The 11,740-nt window shown below is 57.2% G+C and overlaps 1 protein-coding gene across 2 annotated transcripts; it reads left to right on the top strand.

Annotated features, from left to right (window-relative positions):
- The first annotated feature begins 6,315 nt into the window (after positions 1–6,315).
- On the top strand, positions 6,316–11,638 carry LOC102023873. 2 transcript variants are annotated; one of them, XM_013520107.1, is made up of 16 exons: positions 6,316–6,851; positions 6,942–7,236; positions 7,305–7,427; positions 7,662–7,780; positions 7,855–8,014; positions 8,080–8,164; positions 8,363–8,571; positions 8,731–8,887; positions 8,970–9,145; positions 9,573–9,727; positions 9,806–9,908; positions 10,183–10,416; positions 10,601–10,834; positions 10,932–11,016; positions 11,152–11,291; positions 11,378–11,638. In XM_013520107.1, exons 2-16 carry the CDS (start codon positions 6,988–6,990, stop codon positions 11,555–11,557), a joined length of 2,409 nt encoding a protein of 802 aa, XP_013375561.1. In that variant the 5' UTR covers positions 6,316–6,851; positions 6,942–6,987; the 3' UTR covers positions 11,558–11,638. The 2 variants fall into 2 exon arrangements, with proteins under 2 accessions (XP_013375561.1, XP_013375560.1); XM_013520106.1 differs by having other exon boundaries at positions 8,363–8,887.
- Positions 11,639–11,740: the final 102 nt, after the last annotated feature.

Below are 11,740 nucleotides of genomic sequence, written 5' to 3'. Positions count from 1 at the left end.
CAAAACATTACCTGGTATATAGTAAGTAATATTATTACCGTATTATCATGACTTGTTCAAAAATGATCACTGGGAATGTGTACACAAATAATTTACCCCTTCACTGGGTGTGGTGGCACATCCCTGTAATCCCAGCACTTGGGAGGCTGAGGCAGGAGGATCACTGAAAGTTTGAGGTCAGCCTGGGCTACATAGTAAGTTCAAGGCCAGACTAAACTACACGGTGAGACCCCGTCTCAAAAAAAAAAAAAAAAAAAAAAAAAAAAAGACTAGATTGTGTACAGGGAGGCTGAGGGGCACAGGGATGACAGGAATGACACAAATGTCAGGAGGGCCCTATGCTGAGGAGTCACCAAAGGTCTGGGGACAATGACACATCTGGATGTCAGGCTGTTTGTCACCCAGGATCTGCTCACTGAGGTCATGAGCCAGGTGGCCATGGACTGAAGCTCTGTCTGGGCCCAAGGGCAAGGAATCATCTCCCCAAGCCTGGTCAGCTGTGGCCACTTCTGGTCGCTCCATCTACCCTTGGCAAAAACCAGCAATGCGCCTGAAACCGTGCTATGCCTGGGTGAACAGACCACCTGCCTTGGAGACCCAGCTCCCTTCCTGTGGGGCTCCAGCCTGGGAGCTGCCTTCTACTGCAGTGAGTTTCTGTGGGCCTCAGGAACCTACCATGGTGAAGCCAGCCCTGGTGAATCAGGGGTTGTGGGGAACCACTCAGACAGCTTCAAAGCTCAGGGGCTCCTAAGGCCCTAAGGATGTGACCCCTCTTGTCTAGTGCAGGCGCACAGTGGGATACAGTTATGTAACCATGACTTAGCACAAGCAAACACACATGCGCTGGTTACAGCACTATGTAAGAATGTAAATATGAGATAACAACGTGTGTAAGAATTGTACAGTAAAGATGCAGGTGGCTCTCTTGTGCTCTCACTCTGGCTCTCTGCTCCATGCTGCCTGCTGTTGTTGCTGATGTCTTGCACACATGTGTTCTTTACCTTGGGACCTCACCCACAAAAATCTTCCTTAGGCCCCCTGAGCAGGCTGACAGGGATCCAGGTGGCCACAGCCCCACCCACACTGATCTGCTCCAGTGTGGACAACCACCCCAAATCCAGAATGCCTGGTTCATGAGGTCATGCTGACAGGATGGGCTAGACCTGAATTTCTGCTAGCCCTGCTTACTTTGGGACCCCAGGCTCACTCTTCATCTCACCCGACTTTGCCCTGACTTGTGAAAATGGAGCAGGTCCCCCAGGAGGATGGCATGAGGGTGCTTGACCAAGGTGCAGCTCAGCACCTGTCAGCAACTGTGTCAGTCTGGGAAGGATAAAAGGAGGTCCCAGAGCACCTGTCCCTTTGGGAGTGCTCACCCTGTAGGACCTGGCTGCCAGAAATCAGCTGGTAGTGTGATGGGGCCGCATAAGCTCAGGTCCCTCATGATTCTGCCCACATCTGGCCATGAGTTTAGAGACTTGTACTGGTTGCTTGCTTCTGGTGTACAGTTTGGGGCCCTGACGATAAGCAGCAGAAATCAAAACAAAGACAGTTTGCAGGGAGGATAATGTGAACCTTCTGGATTGTTAAGGGTAGAGGAACAAGTGTGGGGAGATGGGGCCAGAGGGTCCCAAGAGGTCAGAGCAAGAAGTACAGCAGTGAGGGGAGCAGGAGTGGCGGCTGAAACCCCCTTGTGTCACCTCCAGATGATCATAGCTGTTGATAGCTTTGTGCTGACCCATCCAAGCCTCCAAAGTCGGTGTCCTGGTCTGGATTTGGGTCCAAATGGAGATTAAACCCCAAGATGGGGACCTGAGAAGCTAGTGGGCCCTGTCATTCATGCTAGAGTTCTTGGGACACATGGCCAGGGCCAAGGAGCCCAGAGGCAAGTGATGCTTTCCTAGGGGCCATTGCTCAAGAAACTTTCTTTTTTTCTGGAGACAAGGTCTCACCGAGTAGTTCAAACTGGCTTTGAACTCACTAGGTAGTCCAGGCTGGCTTTGAACTTGCAGTGATCTTCCTGCCTCAGCTTCCCAAATGCTGGGTGATAGGTGTGTGCCACTATGCCTGGCTAAGAACCCCTCTTGAAGCTGGTGCAGGACATTTTTTCCCAAGGGCTCTCACACCTAATTGGATCCATTAATACAGTGTTGATTATACCCCTACTGTGTGCCTGGCTCTGTCTTGATGCAGCTTCTAGACCTGGATGACATGCTTTAGCCAAGGTGCTGTGTGGCCAGGGTAACGGTGTCTTCCTGAGAGCTGCCTTGTTCACTGGGTGCCACCTGAGGGTTCAGTGTGGGCAAGAGACCTGGCCTTGGGCTGGGCTCCCCAGAAGTAGAGCCTGAGACAAGGATTTCATTGCAGTGGTTATGAAGTGAGATCAGAAAGACAGTAGAGGAGTGGGGAAGTGGGTGGGGAAGGGGGCAAGGAAGAAGGAAGGAAACCAGGAAAGGTGACATCGGGTCTCTGCCCCAGGCTGGGCAGAGTCCCACGCTCACCAGCCGTTGATGACAGGTGCTCTGGGGACTCGAGTTCACAGACACACTTGCTGAGGGCACCTTTCCCACAGGCCCGGGGGGTACACATGGCAAGGACCCTGAGGTTCAGGGGCACCCTGGTGCTTCCACTGCGGCCCACCCAGCCCCTCGGGTCTACTCGCTCTTCTCGTTAGATTCACCCTACTGATTCCTCAGAGCTGTGTCTGACTTCTAGGAAAATGAAACACATGCAAGGGAGGGAAGGAGGGGCAAGGAGCACACTCCCTTGCCCCTACTCCAGGCTTCTCATCCTCGGCCAGCATGGCTGCGGGGCCCAGGCTCTGCCTGGAGGATAACCTTTGAGGCTGCCTCGCCTGGGCCTTGCTGGGCCTGAGTCCCTACCTGCAGGCCAGGTGCATCAGGGGATCCCCCGGGTTAGTCTAATGGATTAGGCCACTGTAACTGACACACAGCATGCAGGCAGGCAGTCTTCTGGGGCTGTCATAGGCAAGGATCACAAATAGAGACTTGGGACATTGGAAATGTATTCTCACTCTGTCGTGGTGCCAGAAGGCTGAGCCGAAGTCTTCAGTGGGGCATATCCCTCCACTCCAGGCTGAATGCTTCCTGCCCTTGGTCATGCTGACCTCAGCGGACCTTGGCCCACATTGCAGCTCTCAGCCTCTGCCTCAGGGTCGCATTGCTTCTCTTGGTGTATCTCTGTTGTTGCATGGCATTCTCTCATGAGGACCCCAGCTCTGTCCCATGAAGGTCCATTCTAATGACCTCTTCTTAACTTGATGACACCCGGAAAAACCCATTTCCAAATAAGGGCACACTTATAAGTCTTGGGATCAGGATTTGAACACAGCCTTTAGGGGGACAGAATTCAACCTGTAACCTCAGGTGTCATAGCCAGCGCTGTGACAGTTAATCTGATTTTCTTAGAATTTCAGGGAGAGAAACTGGTGGACTTCATCATCATCAGTGCAGCCCTGCAGATCTGAGGCAGAGCAGCCTCTCTGCTTTTACTTTTATACCCAGTGTGTGTTGTGTTTCTGGTAACGGCCAAGATTCTGCCTATTCCAAAGCACCTTGGAACTGCCATGAGGCTGTTTCAACCCCTCTGGCTCCAGAAGGGTTAGGGCTGAGGCTAGGATTAGGGTTAGGACTGGGGTTTGGGCTAAGTCTAGGGCTAGGGGTTAGGTTTAGGGCTCAGGGTATCCAGGTTAGGGTTAGCACTTGGGTCAGGGTTAGGGTTAATGTTAGGCTTAGGTCTAGGGTCAGGGTTCAGAGTTAGGGGCCATGGTTGAGCTTTAGGTTAGTCTTGGGGTTTAGATTTTTTTTTTTTTTTGATGCAGGGTCTCACTATATAGTTCGGTGGCTTTGAGCTCCGTGATCCTCCCGGCTCATCCTCCCATGTACTGGCGCCAGAAAGCACATCTTGGTGTTTAGATTTTGGTTAGGGGTTGATTTAGGTTTAAAGTTATACATAGGGCTAGTGTTATGTTTATGTTGCAATTAGGGCTAAGGCTAGGGCTAGGGCTAATATAGTCTTAGGATTATGGCTGGGTGTAAGGTTAAGTCTAGGTCTAGGTCTAGTTCTAGGTTTAGGGTTATGGTTTGGATTATGCTTCAAGTTAGTTTTAGGGCTAGGACTAGGACTAGGTTTATGTTTTGGGGCTTGGGTTATTTTTTTTAGCATTGGGGTTAGGTCTATGGCTAGTGTTAGGGTACAGTAAGGTTTTGCATTAGAGTTAAAGTTAGAATTAGCATTAGGGTTCTCTGTGCTGTTCTATCACCAAGATATTTGCACCATATGTGTAGCAACTGTGATTCTTGCCCTAATTTGTTGCAAAGGAGAAAACACTTGTCTTGATGTACATCCTGCTAACCCTCATCTGAGTTCTCTACCCGAGTAAGTCTTCCCAGAACTCTCCCCTTTCTCTCAGGTTCTCAGCACCCCCAAGGGAGAAACTTCACACACCAGAGTCCCCTGGCAGGCTGAGTGGGCCAGGGTAGGGAGAGAAATGGGAACTTTCCTCCCTGGCCACCTGAGCACCTCAGACCTGCAGCTGCTCCCAGCTTCACGATCACACCAGTGAGCTGTAGCTATCCTATCTGCACCAGCTACGGCTGGCCAAACTGGTCGCTGTCAGACATGCCCTGGCACATCACCTGTGGAGATTCCCTCTAGCCAGGACCAGTTTGCGCTGCATTTGCATACCTGTCTACTTGTGTTGCTCTCTTCCACCTAGATCTGTCCACACCTTTCTTCGGGCCCAGCGTGCATTTACATGCCCTGGTAGGGCAGGGGCTGTGGACATCTGAGACCTGGGAGTGGTGTGTAGAGGGCACTAGGTCAGGGGCCTCTGGAGGCGCTGCCTAGGGTGCCAGCCTGCTAGGGGGGAACAGAGTAGGAGCTGCCATGAGACTTAGAGGGTGTTTAGCGAATCCACGAGCCCCATGGCTGTGAGCAGGAGAGTGGAACATCTTGGGCCTGTGCTTCTCTCTCCTGGTCCTTGCTTACTAACTTGCAACGGCCCAGGAGCCCATGTGGAAAAGAAGCTTCAAGGTTGGCTGAGCTGTTGGGAACCTGGGGAGTGGCCATCAGTGCCCTTGAGGCAGTGGGGCTGGCACATCATCAGGAGGTGTCAGTGCTCCCATCCAGCCAAGGGTCTTTCTGGTGTGTTTCTATCGCTGTCCAGAATGGGTGGCTCGGCCGACGTACCTGGTCCAGTGGCTGTGGGAAAGGTAGAGATGCCCTGAGTTGGTCCCACAGCTCCTCTGGGCCCTCACAAATCCGCTTCTCAGTCACAGCTTCTAGAGGCTCAGACAGAAATCAGAATTGGCCGGGCCTTGGTTGGTGAGGCAAACAGACCCAGGGTAAGGGACAGTGGGTATTGACTCCCTCTTTGAGGGAGTGGGTATTGACTCCCTCTTTGAGGGATTTGAGGGGAAACGGCCTGGGGCATTTCTCACTGAGCACTCTACCCCAGCAGACACTCAGAGTCAAGATGGTGGGTCATGGGGGCTCCCCGGCCCTAAAGAGCCATCCTAGCATCTAGGTGTGCGTGAGGAGCTGAAGTCTGGGCATCTGGAGTGGGCAGGCCCGTGCTGGGATACACAGAAGCCGGTGGAGACCCACATACTCAGACACCCCCAGGGGTGGGAGAAGAGCAGGCAGGACAGGGTGGGCCGTCCCAGGGTGTGAGACCGAAAAGCCCTCCCGGGAGAGGCGTCCACCACCCATCCACCCACTGTGCGTCTGCAGCCTGCCCCGGCCTGTCTGCCTGCCCACCTCGCCCAACATTTTCCGATGAAAGTTCCCAGGGCAACAGCAACACCAACTCATGACAGACGAGCCTGGGCAGGGGCAGGCCTGGGGGTCACAAGCAAGGGACGGGCGGGGAGGGTGGGGCTGGCGTTGGGGCTGGGACTCTCAGGCCACCACCATTAGCAGCTAAGGGGCCAGTCCACAGCCCAGACAGGGACGACCCCTGGGCCAGGGTCTTCATGGTGGTGGGTACAGGTGGGCTCTTGCTTGTCAGTGTCCACACTCAGGAGAGGAGTCTGTGGGGGTGGGAGTAGAAGGATAAGGCATCAGGCAGGCCCACACTGAGTCTCACAGCCCACAAGCACTCCATGAACCTGCACCTACACCTTCTAGTGGGGTGTCACCGCCCCCCTTGTCTGCCAGGCCTTTAAGGAGGGAACTTCAGGGTGGAGCGGGAGCAGGTTCATTTCTGGGCCCAGTGGGGGAAGATGTGGCTGACCTGTCTCTGTGTTGGGAAGCCTTGGGCGGGGCAGCTGGAGGAGGGTGGGGAGGAATTAGAGGGCCACACCAGTGGGGAGGCGGATGAAGCCCAGAGGTTTCTGGGGTCAGTATGGCTGAGAAGAACTCATCCGTGGCCCCCAACCCCCAGCAGTGTGTGCAGTGTCCCTGCTTCCTCTGACCATCCCTAAGCTAGGTTTGGGGCCCATTGAGGCAGGCTCTTCCTTAGGTAGAGCTCAGCCCCAGGGCAGCATGGTGGCCTGCATAGGTCTGGGTTGGAAGTGAGCTCCCTGAAGCCCCCCTTTACCCCACGCTGTACAGGAAACTGGGGGGAGGGGTAAGAAGCTCCAGATGAAGCCCCTCTCCAAGCCCCTCCCCCACAGCATGGCTGAGGCCAGGCACAGGTTTCCCAGGAAACGCAAAGGAAAGGAAAGCGCTGAGGCCAGACTGGCTGGACTGATGGCTAGAACTGGCTGAACAGTGCCCGAGGGGACGCCAGGTGTGGGGACGTGGGCAAAGGCGGTGCTGGCCCTCTCCAGTCCCCCAGCCCCATTCCACCCTGCCAAGTCTGAGGCTAGCAGCAGAGACCCCAGAAGGTAAGTCCCAGCACAACCCGTTCCCAGGGTGTGGGGTACATGGAGGCCTTTGGCTCCCAGGTCCTGATCTGGATCCTCCTGCCCCAACAGGGCTATCTTCAGTGTCCTGGTCACCCTGCCCCTCTTGGAGTCCGTCATGGGAAACTGGGCCTCTAGGCTGGGCTGCCTTGGGGAAAGAAGCCGCTTGAGGCCTGGCCCAAAGGCCCAAGAGAGCCCCTCCCCGCCTGCAAACTTCCAGGGCCTGCATCCACCAGGGGTCTCCTGGGCCTGGTGGGGCACCCGTGCCATCCAGGTGACAGAGGTGACAGAGACAGTGGTGACAGAGACTGTGGTGACCGAGGCTGTGGAGGTGGGGCCTGGCCAGCAAGGAAGGCAGCCAGCCCAGGTGAGGCAGGGCAGCCTGGGGATTGCATGGGTGGGAGAGGCAGCAGGCTGAGCCTATCCCTGTTGCAGGTGCCTCCTGTACTCCTGAATACCCTGCAAAGCTGGTTGGATGGTATGGAGGAGCTGCAGGCCTCCCAGGGGCCCCTGGCCGCTGATGCCACGGTGGCTGCTGCCCAGTTGCGTGAGCAGGAGGTACAGAGTATGGGGAACAGAGCCAGGTGGCAGCACCCGGTCCTGAGCTTCAGGTCAAGCCACCAGCACACAATGCTGCCCTATCAGGAGCAGGACCACAACAAATCCCCCAGGGGTGGGCTGAATGCAGATACCTACTCATGTTCCCATGGCCGGTGACCCCTAAAGGAGGCAGAGATGGGAGGATGCGCTTCCAGAACACAGTGTTCAGCCTCCAATGTCATGTCCCCAAAGTTGCTCCAGTGTCTGCTGCAGGAGCGGGCACCACAGATAGAGCCAAGGCTGCAGGAGGTGGGGAGCCCAGCAAAGCTGCGTGCACAGTGGCACCGCTTGGTGCAGCAGGCAGAGACCAGGTGAGGCCTGAGGTGAAGGTGGGATGGTTCCAGGGCAGAGCGGATGATACCAACTGCCCCATCTTGGTCCCTAGGTGGGGGTTGCTGCAGCAGCTTGTCCCAGCAGCACAGAGCTTTGATGCAGCCCGTGAGACCCTCCTGGCACGGCTGGGCCCGGGTGAGCGGCTCCTGGCTGAGCTGGGACGGGGCCATCTGGGGCCCAAGGGCCAGGAGAGGGTTTTGCAGTGCTTGCAGGTATGACCCACGCCCAGGGTTGGGGCTGGTGGTCTGGCACAGAGCTCAGTGGCATATGTCCTCAGCGCATGTGTGAGGGAGCTACAGCGTATGCCGAGGACCTGGGGAGGGCACTGGAGACTGGGCAGCGGCTGGCAGAGCTGCTCATGGGTGAGTTGACATCAGCCAGGTCACTCAGCTGGGCCAGCCAAGCCTGCCAGGATGCCTTCAACCTCCTCTAGCCCTTCACACACCATGCCTCTGACCCCCATCCAAGTTCCTCCCATGCCTCTGTCCCTGCCCTAGTCCCCAAGGCCCCCTCCAATGCCCATGTCTTGGCCCTGGCCCTTCTCCTGGCATGCTTTGCAGAGGATGAAGCTCGGCTTGTGAGGCAGCAGCTGGAGGGACTCCAGGAGTGTGTGGAGCAGACTGTGTCTGGTGCTGCCCAGGTTTGGCAGACACTGCAATGTGCCCAGAGGATAGGCCGCACTGAACCCTTACCCCCAACAGGCCTAGAGGCCCAGCTGGATCTGGAGGGGGTGGCCTCAGAGGGGCCAGGGCTCATGGACCAGGAGCAGGTGTGTATCCCCTCGTCCCTAACCCTCGGCAGAGGACCCTACCACGTCCTGCGCAGTTTGGAGTCCTCCACCCTGGGGAGCAGGGATGGCTGGGAGTGTATCCTCAGGGCTCTCTGCCCTAGTTGGGGTACGTGGGACAATGCTGGCTTCTTCCCCCAGGTGAGCATCCAACTGGCCCAGCTAGCAGAGTGGCTTGAGCAGCTGACATCAAAGGCAGAAGCCCCTGGCCAGGCAGCAGCACCCATGGTGCCCATCCAGAAGCAGTGCCTCCCACCAAGTACCCTAGCACCTTCAGGACTGTGGCCAGGCCTGGGAGGTACACCAGAGGTAGGGGCCAGGTGGGCGAGGGCGAGGCTGTGCCCAAGGCTGGGTTCTCAGATGGTCGTGTCTGTCCTCAGCTGTGCTGCAGGCAGAGCTGGAAGCCCTGAGAGGGTATTGGTCAGAAACTCAGGAGCAGGATACTGGGCTGAAGGCCACGTGGGAGCCAGCCCAATGGATTCCATGTGGCCTAGCACAGCAGGCAGCCATCAAGAAGGGGCTGAAGCCCGAGGCTGGCTGGGCCCCAGTCCTGCAGGTATTTCAGAAGTCGGGGGCAGGGGGAATCACCCCAGAGCTCCTTGGGAGGAAAGGGATGACCATGGGGAGGGTGAACAACTAGGAGACCTGAGGATGAGCTGCTGCTTGCGGTGGAAGAGGCCCAGCCAATGGTGTTTTTCACCTCTGGGATTGGATGGTTGGGAGCGGGCGCTAACCAGCTGCCACAGACCAGGAGGCTCAGCCCGTAGGAACACAGACTCTCTGTGCTCAAGTACAAGGGGATAGCGCCTCCTTAGGGCCCAGAAAGCAGGGTTTGAGCATCCCTTTCCCTAGCTTGTTGATGGCATCTTCTTCCTGTGCATGTCTCTATCCAAATGTCCCCCTTTTCAAGGACACCAGTGGCATTGGTGACCTACTCCAGTGTGATGTCAGGCAGACAGGTCACCAAGCTGCTCTGCCAGCAGGAGTTCCCAGAGGGACAGCAGTCCTTAGTGGTGTCTTGGCCTTGGAGGGGCCCAGCATGGCGAGGAGGGATCAACTTCGAGGGCACCTGCCACCTGAGCCTACTGATGAACCTGCCAGGCAGCCAGCCTGCCATGTCCTGTCCTCCCAGGGAAAGGTCAGCTTCCCACTCGGTGGTCCCCATCTATTCCCCCTCTCCTCCATCTGGCCCACATCTGCCACATCTCCTCTCCAGGCCTTGCACCCTGGAGGGGACACTGCTGCTCATAAGTCACATCATGGAGGAGCTACTCACATGCCCCTATGGATCAAGCCAGGCTGAGCCCCTCAGGACCAAGGTGGGACCTATGGCCAGAAGCTCCCACCTGTACAGTGACTTTGTGGAACAGTCCAGGGTCAGCATTATGCACTGCCCTCAGGTGCCCTGGGCCCCCCTTGACCCAGGCCCTCTGAGAGCCCCTGTGATCCACAGAGGATGCTGGGCGGCACAAGCAGAAGCACTGGCTTCAGGCAGCAGTGTGTGAACGTGGTTAGGGAGGGGCACAAGAGCCCACCTGGTTCACATCCTGATACTTTCCACCTCTCTCCATTCCTTCACACCCCACTGCATAGAGCTGGAGGCTGGAGGTGCTACCTGGAGTCCTGGGGGCTGACAGGCTGAAGCCCTGGGTTGCAGCCCCAGAGCAGGTGCTGACTCAAAGGGATCTTGACCAGGCTGGCATCCCAAGAGTGTCCCAAGAAGACCCAAGCTGGCTGCCATGGGCAGAGGCCACCATGGGGAGCTGGAGCCACTGGAAGCTGCAGACCAGGGAAAGGTGTTGGCGAGACGAGGATCACTTGGAGCAGGTGAGGGTAGATGGCACACAGTACCCCCTAGGCTCACCAGAGTCTTGGCCTGGCCAGCTCACAACTCACAGCAAGGGGATTTTGTGGCCTGGCAGAGATGCACTGGCTTGGCCAAAGGAAAGAGGGGGTCTGGGGTCCATTCTGTATCTTAAGCCACAGAGAGCACTGCCACTCTTCCCAGCAGGGTTTCATGGACCATGTGTTGGCACCTGGTGAGCAAGGAAGGGACGGAGTGGGCTGCGAAGCTACCTCTGGGGGACTTGGGCCCACATCCCAGCTCATCGCCGTGCTGGAGTCAGAGCTCCCTAACAGCCAGCAGCCACCAGCACATCGCATGGCCAGAGCAGGGGACACAGATGGGGATAAGCACACAGGGTGCCAGAGATGGGTCCACGATCCAGAGAACCTTGGTGAACAGGTGTGAGTTTGGGCCCGGTGGGTGGGTGTTAGGGCAGAGCCCGGGACTTGTTTCCGTACCCACAGGAGGTCTGACCCGACCCTCCTGGGCTGTGCAGGTGGCTCGGGGGGCCCTGATGGTTCGTGTTGGAGGAGGCTGGGTAGCTCTGGATGAATTTCTAGTCAAGAATGACCCAGGCCGAGGTGAGGGGTGGGGATGAGGGGTGCCAGCTCTCAAGGCAAGGGTTGGGGGCAAAGTAGGCCCCAGGCCCTGCCCAGGGGGGTGAAGGGCATTCACCCTAGCCCTGTCCCCCCACCCCTCCTGGGACCTCTGGGCAGCAAAGGGGAGGACCAGCCGAAAGATCCACGAGAGGTTCCAGTGCTGGGTTGGGGCTCAGAGCCCAAGGGCTCAGGATATCATCGCCCTGAGGCTCTGGACCTCTGTCTCCAGTGCCTGCACCAGACCCCTGCCTCGGAAGGTGGGTGTTGGGATGGAACAAGGGACCTTCTCTGAGCCCAGGTGGAGCGGCTGGGCATTGGGATGAAGCCTGACCACCCCTCCCAGACAGGGCTGCCAACCTCCTCAGCACACAGAGATTCCAGCCCTTCCAAGGTCAAGGCCACTGAGGGGCCCAAGAAGCAGAACCCCAGAGGACACCAGGACCCAGCAGGCACTGGACAGAAAGCAGTGCGTGGAGTCATCCTCAGGGGGCTGAGCAGGACCCAAAGGACGGGGACTGGATGAAGAGTGGCTGGGGACAGCAGAACCTCAGTGCGGCTATCTTGCTCCCACTCTTAGGCAATAAAAGGCAATAAAGTCGCGTTGGGGGAACCGAAACCGCAAGCTCGGGAGGGCCACATTTCCCTTGCAAACTCCATTCAAAGGCTGTCGGGGCGGGCACAGGTCGCTCTGCGCCCCACCCTCGCG

The sequence above is a fragment of the Chinchilla lanigera genome, unplaced genomic scaffold (assembly GCF_000276665.1).
Source record: "Chinchilla lanigera isolate Chin_1 unplaced genomic scaffold, ChiLan1.0 scaffold00053, whole genome shotgun sequence".
NCBI lineage: Eukaryota > Metazoa > Chordata > Mammalia > Rodentia > Chinchillidae > Chinchilla > Chinchilla lanigera.
Note: the sequence above shows the minus strand (reverse complement) of the source record. Positions and strands in the feature narration are given on the sequence as shown.

What these genes read in the sequence shown, in the direction of transcription:
- LOC102023873 (XM_013520106.1), top strand. Translation starts at nt 6,988, where the DNA reads ATGGGAAACTGGGCCTCTAGGCTGGGCTGCCTTGGGGAAAGAAGCCGC. An exon ending in TCCTGTCCTCCCAGGGAAAG is followed by an intron (nt 9,728 to 9,805) that starts GTCAGCTTCCCA and finishes TCTCCTCTCCAG; the next exon opens with GCCTTGCACCCTGGAGGGGA. An exon ending in CAAGAATGACCCAGGCCGAG is followed by an intron (nt 11,017 to 11,151) that starts GTGAGGGGTGGG and finishes ACCTCTGGGCAG; the next exon opens with CAAAGGGGAGGACCAGCCGA.